At 52.7% G+C, this 18,601-nt stretch overlaps 5 protein-coding genes across 5 annotated transcripts; 2 read left to right on the top strand and 3 right to left on the bottom strand.

Moving 5' to 3' along the window:
* Positions 1–1,778: 1,778 nt before the first annotated feature.
* On the bottom strand, positions 1,779–2,418 carry MYCGRDRAFT_100838 (uncharacterized protein; the record flags this gene model as incomplete). The annotated part of the gene is made up of 2 exons (XM_003850763.1): positions 1,779–1,791; positions 1,874–2,418. The coding sequence occupies one exon, from the start codon at positions 2,408–2,410 to the stop codon at positions 2,066–2,068; it is 345 nt and encodes a 114-aa protein (XP_003850811.1).
* Positions 2,419–7,318: 4,900 nt separating this feature from the next.
* On the top strand, positions 7,319–11,539 carry MYCGRDRAFT_110285 (uncharacterized protein; the record flags this gene model as incomplete). Its single annotated transcript, XM_003850988.1, has 4 exons — positions 7,319–7,980; positions 8,070–8,114; positions 8,274–8,326; positions 8,493–11,539. The coding sequence occupies 4 exons, from the start codon at positions 7,760–7,762 to the stop codon at positions 11,537–11,539; spliced, it is 3,366 nt and encodes a 1,121-aa protein (XP_003851036.1).
* Positions 11,540–12,235: 696 nt separating this feature from the next.
* MYCGRDRAFT_110284 (uncharacterized protein) lies at positions 12,236–13,704 on the bottom strand (the record flags this gene model as incomplete). The annotated part of the gene is made up of 3 exons (XM_003850762.1): positions 12,236–12,948; positions 13,002–13,127; positions 13,332–13,704. The coding sequence occupies 3 exons, from the start codon at positions 13,702–13,704 to the stop codon at positions 12,236–12,238; spliced, it is 1,212 nt and encodes a 403-aa protein (XP_003850810.1).
* A 1,030-nt stretch (positions 13,705–14,734) lies between these two features.
* Positions 14,735–16,173, top strand: MYCGRDRAFT_94643 (uncharacterized protein; the record flags this gene model as incomplete). The annotated part of the gene is made up of 4 exons (XM_003850989.1): positions 14,735–14,863; positions 15,195–15,620; positions 15,677–15,901; positions 15,955–16,173. The coding sequence occupies 4 exons, from the start codon at positions 14,735–14,737 to the stop codon at positions 16,171–16,173; spliced, it is 999 nt and encodes a 332-aa protein (XP_003851037.1).
* Positions 16,174–16,363: 190 nt separating this feature from the next.
* On the bottom strand, positions 16,364–16,705 carry MYCGRDRAFT_19274 (uncharacterized protein; the record flags this gene model as incomplete). The annotated part of the gene is made up of 1 exon (XM_003850761.1): positions 16,364–16,705. A coding segment is annotated over one exon (342 nt), but the record flags the coding sequence as incomplete, so codon positions are not given.
* Between the last annotated feature and the right edge of the window lie 1,896 nt (positions 16,706–18,601).

The following is an 18,601-nucleotide window of genomic DNA, read 5'->3' as shown; positions in this document are numbered from 1 at the left end:
TTTTAACAAGCTAAAGCCGAGCATTAGCTACGTAGTAGGTAAATACCTGCTATATTTAGGTAACAGACAGCTCGTAATAATGCAGCTGCTAATAGGGGAGTGTTGTAGATCATTAGACTAACCATTAGTAAAGTGCACGTAACTAGTGCCAAGGCATTCACACACACAGATAGCTAAAGTGAGAATCTCACACTTGAGATTCTCTCTACATAACAATATATACCTGCCAATCAGAGGTCTTCTTCCACTCAGCTTGAGTCCAATTACAACAGATGCGTGGGGTGGAGCTTCAGCTGGGTGATGTAAGCTGGAAACCTTGCTCCGCCAGCGAATACAATTATTCCAGCCTTCTCGTCCTTCTTCATTCAATCATTCATTCATCCTCGCCTTTCTTGTCACTTGGACATTGATCGCAATGGTGTTGTCGTCTCCACTTGTCCGGAAGCCCTGAACATATACCTGGAGACCCACTGCCCTGCCCACCACGCGCCTCAGCTTCACCAAAGTCCCGATCACAAGCCAAACAGCCACAAGAGCATCACCCATAGCCTCGACACCCTCGCGATCACGCGCCAAACGCGCCGCGCCGCTGCGCCGCCCTACATTCATCATGGTCGCGACGCGCCACTCTCTCCCCGCGCGGAACACCGACGATGATCCTATCGATAACCTCGACAGCCGCGAATTGAAGCGCCTACACATTGACGGCAAGGAAACTCTCAAAGGCGAGAAGCAAAGCAACGCTCAGCAACGTCAAGCCAGCGGCACGTATACCTGGCGCGGAGCGGTATATGTGATTACGCCGGATACGCCCCAGGAGTGGATCGACAACGATCCCACCAGACCGAATAAGCGGGAAAAGATGAGCAAGAGCAAGAGTCGTGAGCCGGAGGAGGAAGGGAGGAGGAGGAAGACGATGGGAGATATGGTGGCTCAGGAAGATGAGATCGCGGTGCCACGGACACGGAAGCGGAGTTCGATGGTGGAAGCGGAGGAGGATGAGCGGCCCGCGAAGCGGACGAGGAAGAGTATGCCCAATTTGTCCACATCGACCCGAACGCGAACCCGAACATCAATGGCTCCACCGGCTCGACCTCGACAGACACGGTCAATCAGGGACACCACCATGGAGGATGCACAAGACGACGACGAAGCTCCAAGTCTAGGAGCGGCGGACATCATTGCAGGCAAGCAAACGGTTAAAGTGATTGCAGCGCGCAAGAGGGAAGCAAAGAAGAGTGGCTTGAACGTTACCAAGCTTCCACCTCGGGGGGAGATCTGCGGGCGGATGATCGCGACATCGGTGGTCAAGCTGTCCAAGATCAACAGTCGAATTGCAGCTCTACGAGCGGACTATGAGCGGCTGAAGGGGAAAGGTGCGTTCGACATGTTGCTGGACAAGGTCAGGATGAAGCGTCAATTAGGAGAGCAGCTGCAAAGTCAGGAAGAGGCCGTAGGGCAGGACAACGACGAAGACATGGAAGCGGCCATGACAGCACTGGAGACCACCAAAGCCCGACAGCTTCTCGCCGGGATCGACGTTGAAGTTTTACCCTCTTCGCCTGCGCAACCGCACAGTAGTCCCGATCCCATCGCCTTGGGGCAATCTCCTACCATTCCCGAATCTCCACCCGAACAGACATCGTCGAACGCCGACCTTACTACAATTCCTACGCCGACTTCAGAAAACAATCCTCCAACACAACCCACGCCCCCCACTTCCGAAGAAGACAACGATAACAATACCACTGCAGTCCCGGATCCAGATAATCTCACGCCTGGACCAGCAGCCTCGACAGCACCTTCTTCTCCTGCCACAGTCATCACAACTCACAAGCCCAACCCTGCTCCGCCACCAACTTACCCAAGCAGCATACAGCGTACCTTCACTCGCCCTACCGTGCCAGCCACAGTTCAACCTCCTCTCCTCTCTCTTCCATCCCTGCCGGAAGTCAACAGAGGCGGCCAAAAGCTCCGTTGGACACCTCAACTTTCCGAGAAGATCCAAGATGGCGAGCGAGCGGAAGGCGCGATTCATATGAAGCGTTTGCTAGGCGAGTCGTCCTCACAGAAAAGACGCCGAGTGAAGAGGGAATTGCGAGAGGTGGCGAGATGGCAAGTCATGTCCGAGGCAGATGCTGCGCAGTTTGGGGGCGGGAAGAGAGTCGATGAGAAGCAGGATGCTGTCGCTCAGCGTGAAGCTGAGGGGAGCGGCTGGACGATCATTCGTGATCCTGACGTGAATGCCGAAGACGAAGGGCAGGATGGAGAGGAGGCTTACGAACACCATGACGATCAGCATGATGATGACGACGGCCGGGATGAGACCGAGAATGAGCGCGCGGGCGAGAGAGCAGCGCAGAAGATGATGGAGAAGCATCGCGCGGGATCGCGGAAGATCACTGGACATGCTGGTATCGGTGGGGCGAGTGGAAAGAGGAGATCGCAGCCTTTGTATTGATTGTGCGACACGGAATGAACGCCCATCGGGCAGGAGGAAGGGAGAGCATATCGCGGGAGGAGCAGGACTTTGCCCTGAGGTATTGGATAAGCGGCATGACTTGATGCGACATGGACATTGGGTTGAAGCGCGACGCATGGGTTGTCGAGCATTGATTTGGGTTTTGCCCTTTGGGAGTATGGCTTTGATACTACAACCTTGAGATAAATGACTTGGGGAGTATCACTTGAGACCGGGCGCGGTGAACGAGAGTCGAACAGAAGGAATATTCAGCATCATACGAGCCTTGCAGCGCAGGGATTCTCGATCATCCAGCCTCCGTCTAAGGTATGCGCAACTACACGTCCACGTGGATGCTGGAGTCGTCCAATACTAGAACGTTTCAGCAGAGGTTGTCGGTTCACGACCGACAAGGTGGCAATCCACAACAGGAAGGTGACTAACCACACATGGTCTGCAGGTTGTCGAGGCCGCTCCACGTATAGAGCGGCCTGAACAACCTCGACAACCTCTTAATATGGTTAGTGAGGCCCATGAATCGCTAGTTTACCGTTGTTAGTGTGAAGCTAAGAAGCGCTATCTCGACCACACGCTCTCGCGTAAGGAACGCGCTCTTACTGCCGTCTATCGCTGTCCAAGCTCTTACCGCGTTTACGTAATAACATAGACATCTAGCAGATCGTTTGGTCGGTCGATCCTCGTATTAGAGTACCTTCTCGAGAGCCGGCTCCTTCGTAGACTCTAACCCTTACGCTAGCCCCTCGTAAATCCGTAACGCCGTTCTCGTTATAGGGGGGTCTAACACTAGCGCCGGAGTAAGAGGCTGTTCGACAAGCTATAGAGCAGCGTCAGCGTAAACAGCTTCTATAAGGGTCGAGCTAGCCGGTCGTAAAGCGATCTATCGAGTCTACCGCCGCTCCGGAGCCGGCGCCGCTAAAGAGGAAGAAGAAGAGCTAGAATTAGCGTATAAGGGCATAAGCATCCGCTCTTACCGCCGACAGCAGCGCTATTAGTAATCTCGGTAGTAAGGAGCTCGGCTCTCGTAAGCTACGTAAGAAGGGGTTAACGGATAAGGAGTAGTTAATCCTTATCCGGATATATATAGACAATAAGGACGCTATAAACGATAGCTTTAATGCGGTGCTCGCCGTCTAGTTTAAGTAGTAGACCGGCGTCGACTATAACACCCTTAGCCGCGTAGTAAAGAAGCTTAAGGACGAGTAGAAGAAGCGCCTTACGGCATAAGGTAGCGGCACCGGTAAGGAAGATAAGACGAGCATATCGATGGCTATAAAGGAGTAGCTAGAGGTTAGAGCGACCGTAGATATACGTAAGGAGCTTCGCGCTGCCTCTATAAAGGCGACAGTTAATAAGACGTATAACGCTTAGCTAGTAAGGTACGACATATTACGTCGTTAAGGGTTAAAGGATAAGCGTCGTAAGGCTCGTAAGGATAGTAGTAGTAGTAAATCTAGCTCGGACGACGGCGGCGATAAGGACGCTAAGGGTAAGGTTATAGATGTTAGTAAAGACGAACGCTTTAATACTATGCCGCCGCCGCCCTCGCGAACAATAGGGCTAGCTACGCTAGGTGCTCGGTCGTCCTTATCGTCGACACTAGGCCCTCGACAATCGTTATCGTCGACACTAACGCCGGCTCCTTTAACGGTAAGCATATCGTCTCGAGCAAGGGGTACGAAGCGGCGTAGGCTAGTAGACGACAGCAACGATATAAAGGGCAACCTTAATAAGCTTATAAAGAACATAAATAAGCGCTAGGGCTCTAACGCTCTCGTTAACTAGCTCGTCTAGAGTATACTAGACTTAAAGCAATAAGTCGGTATGCTTACGACGTTAGTTAAGAAGGTAGTACCGGCCGTTAAGTCGATAAACGAGCTAAAGGCGGCGTAGTAGTCGTATAGCAACTTTAATCCGAATGCTTATCTTAGTAGAATTTAAGACCTACCCTCGATAGTAAGAGCTCGATAGTTTATAGTCCGAATCGGCTAATTCCGAGATATATAATAGCGCTAAGCTTATATAAGAAGCTCGTTGCGTCAGATCTACGTTACCTTGTATATTAGTAGAGAAATACATAGTAGTGGTGTTAAAGGAGTTCTTAAATATATTCGAGCTTGTTTAAATTCGAGGGTCCGGCGCTTAGCTTAGCTCTATTTACGAGATAATTAATAACGTAACTATTCCTACACCGATTAACTCTATTCTTTTTTTGCTAATTACCGACGATGCTAAAAAATGCAACGCGCTATATAAAGTAATAGAAAGATGTTGTTGTTAATGTGTTGTGTTAGATAGCGGTAAAAATTATAAACTTTCGGGTATAGCCGCGGCTACTAAGAATACTAACTTTGAAGTCGTTAGAGCTAGATAGTCGGATTCTACGGTCGTTAGACGTAAACAACGATGTCGCCGAGGCTTAGTTTTGGTGTAAATCGCTACTAGATTAATCGCTAGCTTTATCGTCGGTTACGGAGTCGTAGGGGTCCGGTTAATAGAGGTACTCGTATAGCCTAGGGGGTAGAATATTGTATTTCTTACTCGTTTAGTTGTGCCCCTTTATGTACGTATAGTAATTAGTTAATAGTATAGCTATAATAAAGAACGAGCTAACTACTTACTTTCTAAGACATAGGCTAAGCTTAAAGGTGTTGTATGTCTACTTACGGGTAGTCTCTCTAAAGGCGTGTTCGACGCTAATCCGGAGACTCGAGAGCTTCTTATTAAAGCGCTTCTGCTCGGCGGTAAGATGTCGACGACCGAGTAAGTGCTTATAGGGAGCTATAACACCGAAGGAGCTAAAATAGGTAGGGTCGCTATATAGGTAGAGCCGTCGCCGGTTACGACCTTCTACTATACGTCTTAGTCGTCGGTTAACACCGGATTGTTTATACATAAACTAGTCGTTCTTACTACCGTTAAAGGGGCCTATAAGGCTTAAGATTAGACCGTCTAGTGTTATAATAGCCTAGTATTTATAGCTATAAGCCTTCTTGTGACCGCTATATTGCTTCCGCTAATTCTCTCCTAGAGTTTAGAAGCCTTAAAAGTAGCTATCTACGAAGCCCTATATCTATCCTTCTGCGCCGGCGTCCTTAATAACCCTCGCGAAGGTCTTTAACCGTTCGTAGCTCCGGAGGCGTAGATGCTATTCGACGAGGGTGCTATAGCGTTTAGCGAGATGGTCGACGGTGTCCGTAAAGAGGGTAGAGTAGTAGGAACTAGAGCGGCCGAAGGCCTCTACTACGTCGGCCTAGCGATATAGATAGCTAAAGCGCTAGAGCGTAACACATAGGGCTATATAAGGTAGAGGTTTGAGGCGTCTACGGAACATAATTAAGTCGACATTAAATGCCTCGTTTAGCTCTATAACCTCTTCCTTCGTAAATCTAAACATAAGGTTAGTTAGCTCTAATTAGCTAAAAGAGGTTAGTTAGCGGCGGCGACGGTAACCTTCTAAAGTCTTAATTTACCGCCGACCTTCTTCCTTCTATTAACTACTACTACTACTATCGCGGACTAACCTTATGTACGTCTTAAACTAGCTCGTAGGCCTATAGTCGATGGACTACTCGATAAACAAGTAACAAGACTCTAGCCGCTACTATAGTAGCGCCTTGTCGAGTCGATAAAACACTACTAATGCTATTACTAGCACTAACAGCTCGAAATCCTCCTCCGAATCTATCGTTAACGGACGTCTACTACTAAAGAAACGCGGTATACTAGTTAGAAACGCACTTAACACGAGGGTAACAAGAGCTAAGAGATATTGCACGGATTACACGCGTTTTTCACGCTATACCACATTCACGCGATCACGCTATTGCTCTATATGGTTTGCCACCTTGTTGGTGGTTGTCGGTCGTGAACCGACAACCTCTGCTGAAACGTTCTAATGTCTCATCGTCCGCCACGTCTAGACCATGGCATGCATGGCATGGGTCCTGCAGCGTGCGGCAACCTATAACGGTATAGCTTTGCGCTAATGGGAAAAGCTTGCACTGCCAAGCAGATCACCTGTCCAGAACGCGAGCCTCTTGCTTCCTTTCTTCCACGAAGTTCAATCTATGCAGAGACATGCCGGGCACTTTCTGTCAAATTCACATTCAACGAGACATCACAAAACAAGCTATGGCTGCTGTGGTACCATGCCAGCAGCACTACATAAGGCATGTCCTGAGACGAGTCGGAAATGCGACGATGGCCTGAGCCTCTTCCTTCCGCAGAATTTGCTCTAAAGTAATGGAAATCCATGCACCTCCACCAGATCTGATCAAAGAACACGCCGACCGTTAAATTGTGGCTGAGATGGCTCGTGCTGGCAGCACCACGTTCTGGTCGAGCTTGAAAGCGATGGAGCTGCTGCATATCCAGGGCCGCTTGAAGCATTGCTCTGGTAGCTACCAATCATACTCTGGGCTTCAGATCTTGTCTTCACCAGCCGACTTTGCATTGACCCAGAGCAGAATATGACTCAACCTCGTAAGACCGAGCATGAGAAGTCTGTCGGCAGCATCGGTCTAATCTTGCAGGACCTCCATTTTACTGCGGGTTGGGTCAGGTGAGACCGTCTAGTCGCCGTGTTGCTGCATTGGCTTGGAAATCTAGCTTCGTCTAGAACGCGAAAGCCGGAGGTACCGAGTGGCTTCAGACGGCGTGGTCTTCCTGCAGGTGTTTTCTGCTAGCCTCGGCCTGACCCTGAAAACCACACATGCGTTGCTTCGAAAAGACTCCGTCTACTTGGGTATCAATGAGTCGTTCGCTGACACTTGACCAGCGTATGATCTTCGGGCTTGCGAACAACAGTACCATGGAATCCCAGGAGAGAAGCAAAGTACAAAGACCTCGTTTACTCACACCACCGCGCTTGCTCAGCGCTGCACGGGTAGGGCCAGCACATTCAGCCACATCTACGCCAACAATCACAACTCGCTCGTGTCAAACTATCGTAAAGCTTTCCTCGGAACCGGACAAAGCAGCCGCAGCGAATGACCACTTGTGCTTGCAAGAAGCCTTCGGGCACCCCGATCTCATCACGCCATGCGACGGGCTGGATCTTGAGCAGCATCTGGGATGGGTCTAGTGGCTGACGAGGACCAGAGTACCGCATGCTTCCTCGTGGCTCTCAATGAAGCGTGCAGCGCAGTATAGCGCCGCTCGCGAGCGCTGCGGCCAGATGGTGCATGTCTGTGGGCAACCAGAGAGCATAGCTCATAAGTTCGCCGGCTCGCCCTTTGCATCTCTCATTCTTGATCGCCTCCATCCGTTCCCTCCAAGATGCGGCTCATACAAGGAGTCCTGCTCCTCGGCGCTGTCGCTCTCGGCAACCCCGTTGCTGAGCTCCAAGATCGACAGGCTCCTGCCGCCAGCGCTTGCTCTACGCTCGCTGGGCGATGTACACGCGTGGCCAGCCTACGGAGTAGCGCCAGCGCGTTCTGTGGTTCACTCGGGATTGGCACTCTCATCAACACTGTCACAACCACAGTCGTTGTTAGAAGGTACAGAATCAGCTCCACCGATGTGAAAACATAGCAGAGCTGACCCCCCCGGACAGGACGCAAATCAGCACTGTGACTACAACCACCAGGACAACAACTTTTACCGCTCCAACCAGCACAAGTACCATCACATCGTATGAACACAATATCCAATATCCAATATGGCTATGGTTACCATTTACTGACACCTCCCAGTTCTAGAACTTCGTACACTACTCTCACGACCAATATCAGCCGAACGTCTTCCATCACGTTGTTCCGATCGGTCACCGGCATCCTTGAATCATGCCCAGGGACTACTTTTTCGGATGTGGATTCGTCATCTACGATTACTTCCAGCTCGGAAGTATGTGGTCCCACGCCCGGCACAGCGTGCCCTACACCGACACGGACCGAGATCACCTCGAACGGCATCGTCACTGCATACGACATGTGTAACGTCAGGTTCATTCCCAGCGATGTGGACAGTCAGAACAAAAGTCGTTACGAACGTTTCAACGACGGATCCAAAGACGACTGCGCTGCCCGTTGTACCGGCTCGTGCGCCGCTTTCGACTACTATTTCGATGGCGCCAGCGTCTTCTGCGAGACCATGGCCGCCGTGGTTTCCGTGTATGCAGGAGCCGAATGCGACCCTTCCTCCCTATGGGGAGGCTACTTGCGAATCAGTACCCGTGCTGCGACGACTACCACTGCATCGCGCACAAGTACGACTCCCGCACGCATCACTTCGTCCACGCCAACGTCCGTGAGGGCGTCCGTTACAAGTCTCGCATCAGTTGCAATATCCACGACCGCAAGGAGGAGCTCTACAACTTTCACCTCGTCTCCCACCAGGGCTGCTGCGAGTAGCTCGACCACCGCCGGTATTCCTGGTTCCTTGACTACATCTTCGATGGTCGCCAGCAGCGGCTCATCTTCAACCTCTCGAAGTCCAGCCGCCGGCTCAACCACCGCTGGTGTGTCCTCCATCACGGCGTCCACACGAATCTCTGCGACTTTTCGGACGACAACAAGCTCGGCAACGACGCAAACAATCACCTCAGCTGCCAGTGCCCAGTCAATGGGCTTGGGCTGCTCGAATCCGGATGTCACGACAATGACGTACGGCAGCATCGCGTCTGCATACAATTACTGCATTGGCGCTCGGCTCCTATATCCGCGGACTCAGGACGGCGACGGCTATGGCGTATTCGTCGACTCTGTCAACGACTGTGCTTCTCGGTGTACGGGCCTGTGCAGAGCTTTCAATTACGATGGGGCGTATGGCGATAGCGATAGGAAGTTCTGTGAGCTCATGCCTAGCTGGACTGGGGCCAACCCTTCACAACCCGGGAGCTACTACAGGACGGCTTACGCTCTGCGAAGCACAAGCACTGTCACGATCACTTCTACCGCAGAAGCGGGTCTTATCACGGAGCTATCCTCCTTTGAATATACTGCAACTTCACAAGTAAGCAGTACAACGACTGCTTCATCGGTACCCACGCAAACGCCATCCTCGCCCACGACCAAGGCGACTACTACTCCTCCACTGTCGACGTCGTCCACTGTCCTCACTACGGACCGATGCCCGATGCCCACCAGGATCGAAGTCACCACCAGCAGTATCGTTACGGCGTATGATTCTTGCAACGGCTTCATGGACTCATTGGACGCCTCTCTTGGATATCAGAATGGAGTCACCAACATAGCTCAATGTGCCGCTCGCTGCACAGGCTCATGTGTGGCGTTCGATTGGAGTGGTGTTAGTTGCTTCACAATTGGTCGGGTCCGAGCGCTCACCATAATATCATCGGGCTCATACACGGCGTTCTCCATTGTTAGCACAAGAGCACTGAACGTGGCAATCACGACTACACAGTCTTCCACAACACAAGAGCCTACCACATCAGTACAAAGCACGACTTTTGGAACCTCCACCAGCGCCAGCATCGGAACGCCCACCACGTCAAGTAGTGCGACTTCCAGTTCCGCAGATACCAGCATTCCCCTGAGCACATCGGCCACGACCCCAGCGATCACGCAGGCGCCCCGTGGTCCGGGCTGTCCTACACCAACCAGAACCGAGATCACTCAAACAGGCATCGCTACATTGTACGATTATTGCAACGCTTACATGGCCCAGAATGCGCCGGTCGGCAATGTCTATGAATGGCGCATCCCAAGGGACGCATGTGCTGCTCGCTGCACAGGCGACTGCTTTGCCTTCAATTACTTGGTGGACGGAGGTACCACATCCTGCCAGACGATCACGGCTAGTGTTTCCACTGTCCGCGAGTACGAATACTCCTGGCGCGCCTACTCGCAAGTCGGGACTCGAATCGTGACTGGCCCGGAAGCGTCGGCCACATTGGACAAATTTCTGGGATGTGCAAATCCATCACGGACTACCTTTTCCCAGAGTCAAATAGCTACTGTGTATAACTACTGCACGGGCTCGTATCTGCAGTACGATCCCGGCTACAGTGGCCAAATCTACGCTGTGGCTCCGGGCGATCCCAGTCGCTGTGCAGCTCTGTGCACTGATCAGCCCTACGGATGTCAAGGATTCAACTACGTGGATCGCAGCACGACGGCTGAGTGCCATACCCTTCGCGGGGTCTGGGGCGAAACCACTGGGGTTGCATCCGCTACCGCTTACCAGTTCGTCAGTACCAGTACCCTGCCAGGGGTGACGAGTACAACTTCCGCGAGAGCGCCTGCGGTCGGACTTGTGGATGGTCTTCGCCTCGCACGCCGCCACGACGATGCACAGCCAATTGAGAAACGACAAGCTGCTAGCTCCGTGAAGCCAGCTTGCCTCGCGGCGACCAACGCAATGCAGACGACCGCAGCCTGCAAATGCATCATCCCAAGCCCGACGGTGACCACTGCAACGACAATCCGAGCTACGTCAACAAGCATCAAAATTGTCGTCACCACGAGAAGGATGATCAAGTCCTCTACCTTCACGCCTACGACCTCGGTCACTGTATACCCAGACACTGTCATCAGTAAGACCCGAGTCATTACCAGTGTCCGCCGCATGACCGTTATCTCTCCAACGACTGTGGCGTGGGCGCTTGCCTCAGCGGCGACTCCGACTGCTTTCTACATCATGGGCGGCGACAACGGGGACTTGCATGCGCGATGGCACACCGAAGATGACGATCATCTTGGCAACATCGACTTTAATCAGCCCGGTTACTTAGATGCATCTTTGTTCAGTCTCGACGGTAACGGAAAACTCGGACTCACTGGCTTCAGTGACGATACCGACGTCTATCCGGTCCGCGGAGAGCTGGTCAGCCACCCTGATCATCAGCTGATGATCATGCAAGCCGCAGACGATGGATCGGGCGAGCCAACGACGTGCTCAATCGACGGCACAAAGGATGGTATGTGCCGTATGTCTTGCAAGAGCGGGGAATTCCGTGTCAACGAGGTACAAGGCGGAAGCTGGACAATGTGGCAATCTGGCGCCGTCTCAGACAGTGGCTTCACAAAGTACATCTATGCTGTGGAAGATCCATGGGAATGGGAGGTCGAGGGGAAGAGAAAGAAGAGCAAGAAATGAGGGAATGAGGGAACGGTTGACAGATTGGTGCTGACAAGAATCCGCACACGATAAATTCACGAGCTTCACGACTGTGCACTTTTCCCCTCACGCGCAGTCCTTGTTGTCAAGAGAAGAGAACATGCTTTCATGGGATGGAATTTGCTGTTTTTGGTGGGCATTGTTACAAGCGAGCCAGCGACAACGAGTTGGGCACCGAGACGAGCCACAGCCCATCATAGCCTCACGTCCAACGAATACACTTCGACATGCTTCCCTTTGGCAGAGACCGACCCGGGCCGTCTTCTCCCGTCGCATCTCCCATGATGGCCGCAACCAAAATCCCACGACAGAAAGGAAGGGGCACACTCCGAGCCAGGCCTGCTTTCCTCATAAAAATCATCGGCTCATTATCACCTGAGACGCACCTTCATCACATTTTGGTCTTCGCGGAAGCAGGAATATCTCATCGGCAGATCGAAAACTCTTGTGCTGGGGTTGCTGGCCGGAATTGCTGACACGATTGTGCTCCTCGGCCCGCGTGGACGTCCTTGAAGGTGATCCAGCACGCAATGATCAACAGATCGACAGACACGGCGACCTTTTCAACCCACCCCTACAGATTCTACTATACCAGTTTCGTTTCACCGTTCGACGGAGCATTTGATGGGCCAAGTGACTCTCGCCGAACGCAAGACGGCAGCGGAGACCAAGCGCTTATTCCACGACTTGAATCTTCTTGTATCGCTTCGGCGGCGTATCTCTGGCATAAAGTCCCGTGGAGTCTCTTTTCCTCATTTGCAACTCATCAGCGTCGACATCGAAGCAGTCCGTACATTGGTCCGTTGAGCACAAAGGATACAACGTCTTCGTCTCCATGTCGCAGAACAAGCCCTCGTTCTTGGAGACAAAGTCCGACCCGCGGGACGTCGGGGAGTTACACAGATTGACTGCCGATTGCTCAGGCCTCGAGTTGACGATCAGCCTCTCAGTCGACTTCTGGCTGCGAGGCCGAGGCTTTTTCGGCTCTGTCACTCGCGGTGGTTGAGGTACAGATCTTGGATCAATGGACATGCCGCCGGAATTACCGAGACTGTCCCGCGCATGTGGCCCTGCTGGTCGTGCTTCGATAGGATCGGCATCGTCGTGGGTAAAGATGGTCGCGCTGCAGTAGTAATCCAGGCCTTTGTCCTGGGCGTCGGCTCCGTAAGCAAAAGTGTTGATCTTCATCTGGCGCAGCGTGATGGCCACTGGATCGATGTCGATGTCTTTGCCGCCATCAGTGTCCATCCAGACGCATTTGCCCCAGTATGTCGTATTGGTCCCGCCGCTCAAGGTCTGAGAGCTGTATTCCCATGCTTGGCCGCAGCTCGCTCCGATGTCGCCAAGCCAAACGCGCTGTTCAGATGAGCCGGAGGGCTGCGCGGTCACTGCGGCCTGTCAGAGAGTCGTTTCAGTACGTCACGAATACAGGTGTGCTTACGGATCCATGAAATGCATATCTCATCGTCACTTGCAATGACATCGATGTATTGTCCTTGTGTGGTTTCCTGTTCGTGCTGATGTACGACGTAGTTGCCCCTCGATGCTGCGGGGATCTGTCCCAAGTCTGCTTGAAGTCAGCATCAGTTATGTCAATGCCAGATCGCATCGCACTTGCCTGTGTCCGAACTTCCGAGGACATTGTTGTACGTGTCGAAAGCCCAAATCACACGGATTTCTCCCTCCTTGCAATCGATCAGCTCAGTTCCAGGCACTGAAAGTGTATAGTTACTGACTTGATCTTCTCCCGGATTGTTTTGCCCGCTCACACCGATCTGCACCTTCGTACCACCTGTATTGGAGGGAGTATCGATGAGCTCTACGGCAAATTGAATCAGGCCGAGCGCATCGCCGATAGGGCCGAGAGCGTCACCAGCCTTTCGCCCAATGTTGCCAATCGTGGAGAGAGTCTCGGCTGTATAAACCAAAGGAACGAAAGAAAGGAGTAGGAAAATTGCAGTGTTCATCTTGCCTGAGACGATGTGCTTTCGTATGTTGTGTAGTGTCTTGCTGGACCCGGTGATAACTTCGAAGTGTGCGGACAACTTATACTCTTGAGTACGGCGCTCGTGGGCTGCCCTCTCGTTGTTCGGCGGCTGCTCAAACTCTCCAGGAGGCGGCGAGGTGTCTTGGTCTTCCGCCATGTCCGTTCTGTCTCCACTTCAGCGGTTCGAGTCGACACATTGCGAGCGCTGCGCTCACGGCAACGAGCTTGTTCGGCGGCTCTTGCAGCACGCCAGGAGGAGGCAAAGTGCATGTTTCCTTAATTTGTCGTTCTCCTCCGGCACTTGCATTGGCAAGTTTGCGTCGCTGACAATTTGTGGAGCCGGCGGCTAGGGGGCGACCAGGACTGAGTCGGACTGACTTGCCAAGCTATATCGGAGGTGGAGCTCAATGTTCGAGGGGCGCTTCGTAGAAGATGTCCAGAAATAGAGTCAACGAGCAAGACTAGAGGTGCAATCAGCTCCAGCCGTGATGCTATAAAATCGGAAAGAAGCCATATGAACTTCTCGCACCTCGAACCATCCAGACGCCAGAGAAGCCTCTTCAAAACATCACCCGACAAACACTTCCATCGAGAAGCATCCATCGCAGCAAGACTCGGAGAACCAATGCTGCTCACCAACTACCTCGTCGGGATACTCTTCGCAGTCTCCGCACTCGCCATGTCCGACTGCACCAACGCAGACAATGCCAAAGTGACGGATGGCGGACAGTCGTACAGCAAAGGATCAGATTGCAACACTCGCTGCTACTGCGCCAAGAATGGCCACGGTCCAATGCAAGTCTTACCTGCATGCCGATCAAGACCGTGTCGCTGACTTCATTCCAGCTGCCGTGGGAGTTGTCGCAACATCTCGCACAGAGGGCGCCTGTTCGTGTGTTACTGCTGTAAGCCTCCGGTTGATAGTGGAAATTGTGAAGAGACCTGGACTGACGCTAGACAGAGAGTTTTGCCAGATGAAAGGCCTCGTCGATGCTGCGGACCACTGCAGAGAAGGGACAATTGGCTATAGCATCTGCATTTTTTTCATAGCTTTTCATAGTCGACAGATCGAACATGTAACCCAGACCGAGACCTGCCATGGATCGTGCAAGCTCAAACTTCAACTGCCGGCTCGTCTTGCCTGCCATGGGCTGCATGCGGGTGCATTGCTGTTCCATTTGTGAACCATGTCCGATCAAGGCCTCGCCGATGGACGACGCAGGTACTTTGTCGCCTTCGAGCGCTTCAAGCAGACGCTAACATCGGGCTGCAATGCCTATCTCAGTCTCATAGTCATCGTCGCCTACTTGGATGGTGTAAGCGCCCGCTTCAGCTCTCTCGGTGTCGGCGATAGCAAGGCGCGAACATGGCTTGGACTGATATGCTAGCCAGCATGATAGTGGGTTTCCGCGCCATCGAACGCCTGTCATTGGTAGTGTGATCGAAGGAGGATGAAGAAGAGTTCAAGTTCTGCGGCGAAGTATCGGAGGGGCGTGCCAAGACCAGCTAGATTCTTAGCGCGCCGTTGGAAGCGCCGCCCAGACCTCGAAGCGCGCTTCGACACGAGTCGTTTCATGTTCATCAACATTGTGGCACGGGAATATTTTCCGGAAAGGCAGCGGGCGCTTAATTCTGGCAATTGTGTAGACACAGCTGATCTTTAAGTATGTTCAAGACTCTCCCACGGGAAAGAGGAGTTCTCATCCTCAAAGAATCCACGGCACAATCATGACCAACTCCGCCAAATCCTGGATGTCGAGATACACTCGGATCGTGCTGGCCGCCGCCATCTTCATCGCCGTCCTAGCTGCTGCTCAGATTGCCCTCCAAGCTTCACTGCGAAGCCGTATTGCCAGCCGAAGCTATCTTCAAGTGTCCTTCCCTCCTCGATACCAGGGTGAGCCATTCAAGGACCGACGGATTGGCGGGCCTACACTTGTCCCGGAGCATCTTGATGGTGCTGTCAGTGCTGCTATCATAGCATCAGCGGTTCTTGTCATCATCGCTGACTTCGTGGGATTCTTCTGCTGGAAGCAGCTACATTCGGGCAGAAAGGCGGTGGCGGACGCAAAGGTCGGAAGCGCATGCGACCTTCGATACAGCATGAACTCACCAGCTAACGTTTACAGGTTTTGACCTACCGAATGGTGTTGTTCGTCACGAGTGCTGCTTCCATCCTCGTCACGCTGGCTTTGACCCTGTTCATCTGGATTCGAGAGTACCTCAACCCGGTCTGGAACTGGATCCCAACAGACCCTTCTGCGTCCGGCCAAACGTTCACACTCGAATCTTGGACGTGCCAGGTCGGTCAGGAGATCACTCAAGTCGGATTCCAGAACGACTGCCGAATCGCGGTGAGTTGCTATTTGTCTCGTCTCTAACGCGCAAGCTGATTGAAGCGATGCAGCGAGCCGGACGGGCCCTTACGATTCCGCTATTCTTGTCGTTCGTTGCACTTGCCGGCATGGCGGTGAAGAAAGCGAGGGAAGACGGCAGAACACAGCCTGGATCGATGCCGACCAAACAGGTCGACTCATGTTCGCTGGACGAGAGATATGGTCAATTGAGAGCAGAAAGGCACGAGCTGAAGCATGCAAAACAGTCAAGTGATATGTTCACTACATAAAGCGGTATGTACACCTGGAGGAGAATCATTACAAAGTCCGTATACATCTTTTCCCAATTGTCAAATGCGCCAATTCAATGCTATCATTCATCATGCAGTCGCAAAGAGACGTTTGTCTCCACCTCGACATTCTCATCCTCTACTGCTTGGTCAAGGAGATGGTGACATTGCCAGCCGCCTCCGGAACGACGCAGACCAAGTCAAGCGTTCCGGCACCACCAGCATGGCAGTATGGCTCGGGAATGTTGGTGAAGCCGGAGATCAGCGTCTCGGGCGAAGCGCCTTGCCACAAGAACAGGCGGCCCTTGTTGGCATCGTCGACCTCGGAGTATGACCAGCTGAAGAGCGAGGTATTGCCGCACTTGTAGACATGGCCGTCCTCGAAGTTCTCCACCGCTTTGTCGGTGGCGGAGTCGTAGGCGTCGCACGTGAAGTCCAGAGTGCCGTTGTTGGCGGCCGCGATGTCGAAGGAGACGGAGGTGATGTCTTTGCCGTCGGGCTTGCGCTCGTAGAAGTTCTTGATTTGGTAGACGGATGGAGCGGGAGCGGCGGAGCTGGTAGCTGGTGGAGCAGGAGCGACGGAGCTGGTAGCTGGGTAGGAGGCGTGGCAAGCGGTGGGAGCTGCCATGGCGGAGCCGGCCATGAGGGCGAGAGCAGAGGTGAGGATGAAGGACTGCATTGTGGTGGTGGTTTGATGGTAGTTGATGTGTTGGTGATTGAAAGTCGAATGTGGAAGTTGGAGATGCGGATGACTGATGTTCGAGTTGTTGTATTGAGTCGTTGTGTTTGATGATGGGAGGTCTCAAGCCAGACGGCTGGTTCAATATATACGTGTCGTACTGCACCTTTGCACTGCGCCCTCGTCATTCGGTAGTCCGCTGAGGTGTCATTACGAGCTCTGAGTCTCGTATGCACTGGTCGCTGTTCCCACCGTAACGCCCCACTTCGCCATTGCGAACACGGCACACGTAGGGATGGCTCCCACGAATACACTACACATGCACCCACATGTGTACACAAGTGTATGCCGTGTATTTAAATCTTGGTCATGTGTATACACGAGGGCGATATAGCGCGCTCGACCGTATGCGGATCTGTACGGCTATATCTCAGTCCTTGACATGCTACGGGGCTGTGTCGATATCACAAGCGAGCTGGCTATACCGCTTTGGGAAATCGCTTCATGCACGTCACAGTGTATACATGGTGTATTGCACCATGTAGTAATGCCACAGAGATCTTCCATACACGGTGGATAGCCATCCCTAGGCACACGAACCACAGAACGGGCCATGAGGCCGTACGGCAGATCCTTTCACGGGTCGGCTCCACATGTTGACTCTCGTATTGGTGCGAATGACGCCGTACTCAACCTTGGCGATCTCGCGGCCCTGTGCTATTCCTAGAAATTGCCTCTTTGGACTGTAGTATAGTGGGGGAGAGCTTTCATGCCGAAGTCCCACCAATCTTAAAATGCACATACGAAGGCGAAAAGAAAGCGGGTTTACGACGTAGTTCGTGTCTTGGACAGCGATCTGCTGTACCCACTAATCACAACCATCTTTGTCATCGCCTGTGCCCGATTACACGAGGACACAAGCTACTTGGTTGAAAATCGGAACGCCCGCCCTCGAAATCCCGCCTAAATCGTTCCGTTTTTCAACCAAGGCAGGGGCACAATGTGCAGTACTTGATACGTCAGCTGTCCTCGCATACGAGACAGTACCCCCCTGTGGCCAGTCCGTCGACCGTATTCGCAAGACACGAGGGTGGTGGTCGAGACTGGCCCAAAACGCCGGTCCGTCGGCCGTAACTTGCAGACACGACCCGTGATACGGTTTCGCGAGCAGATCCGTTCAAAAGAAGGAGCCTCATGCATGCGTCGGCGAATCTCGGTATGCAAAGGGAACGATCGGTCAAGAGCCGGACCTTTGACTGATAGCCCTTTGCGTTCATTTCTTGTCCTTTTCGACATCACCTGTGATCAGCACACCCATGCAGTAGTCTTGAGTCTTCTCGACGACTTGGACGAGTTCCTCGGACACATGCCATTGCCTTGAATCTCCCTTGGTCAGCGAAGTGGCGAATGCGGGCATTTGTAGCAGGAGCTGCCTCGCATTGCTTCCATCGTTGAAGGCAGACTGCAGCGTAATCCCAGACAACCAGGTCATCCTTGGTGGGTGACCTGAGTACCAAAGACATCAAGCTTAGCAGGAGGTCCAGAATCCATAATGAGCGAGCAGCGAAAGCCCACCAGCGCCCTGATGTACATTGCGAAATCGCAGTGCGCGTTATTCGCGAACACGCACCAAACCTCAGACTCTGATCCAGGCAGCAGACCAGATATCGTGCCACGCGCGCCTTCGCAGCCTTGCCACTGCGCCATGCGCCAGGTACCGCCGAATAGCGCAAGTGCACCAAAGAGAAG

This window comes from Zymoseptoria tritici, chromosome 7 (genome assembly GCF_000219625.1).
Source record: "Zymoseptoria tritici IPO323 chromosome 7, whole genome shotgun sequence".
NCBI classification, from domain to species: domain Eukaryota; kingdom Fungi; phylum Ascomycota; class Dothideomycetes; order Mycosphaerellales; family Mycosphaerellaceae; genus Zymoseptoria; species Zymoseptoria tritici.
The sequence above is the reverse complement of the archived record's forward strand: the minus strand, read 5'-3'. Positions and strand labels throughout refer to the sequence as shown.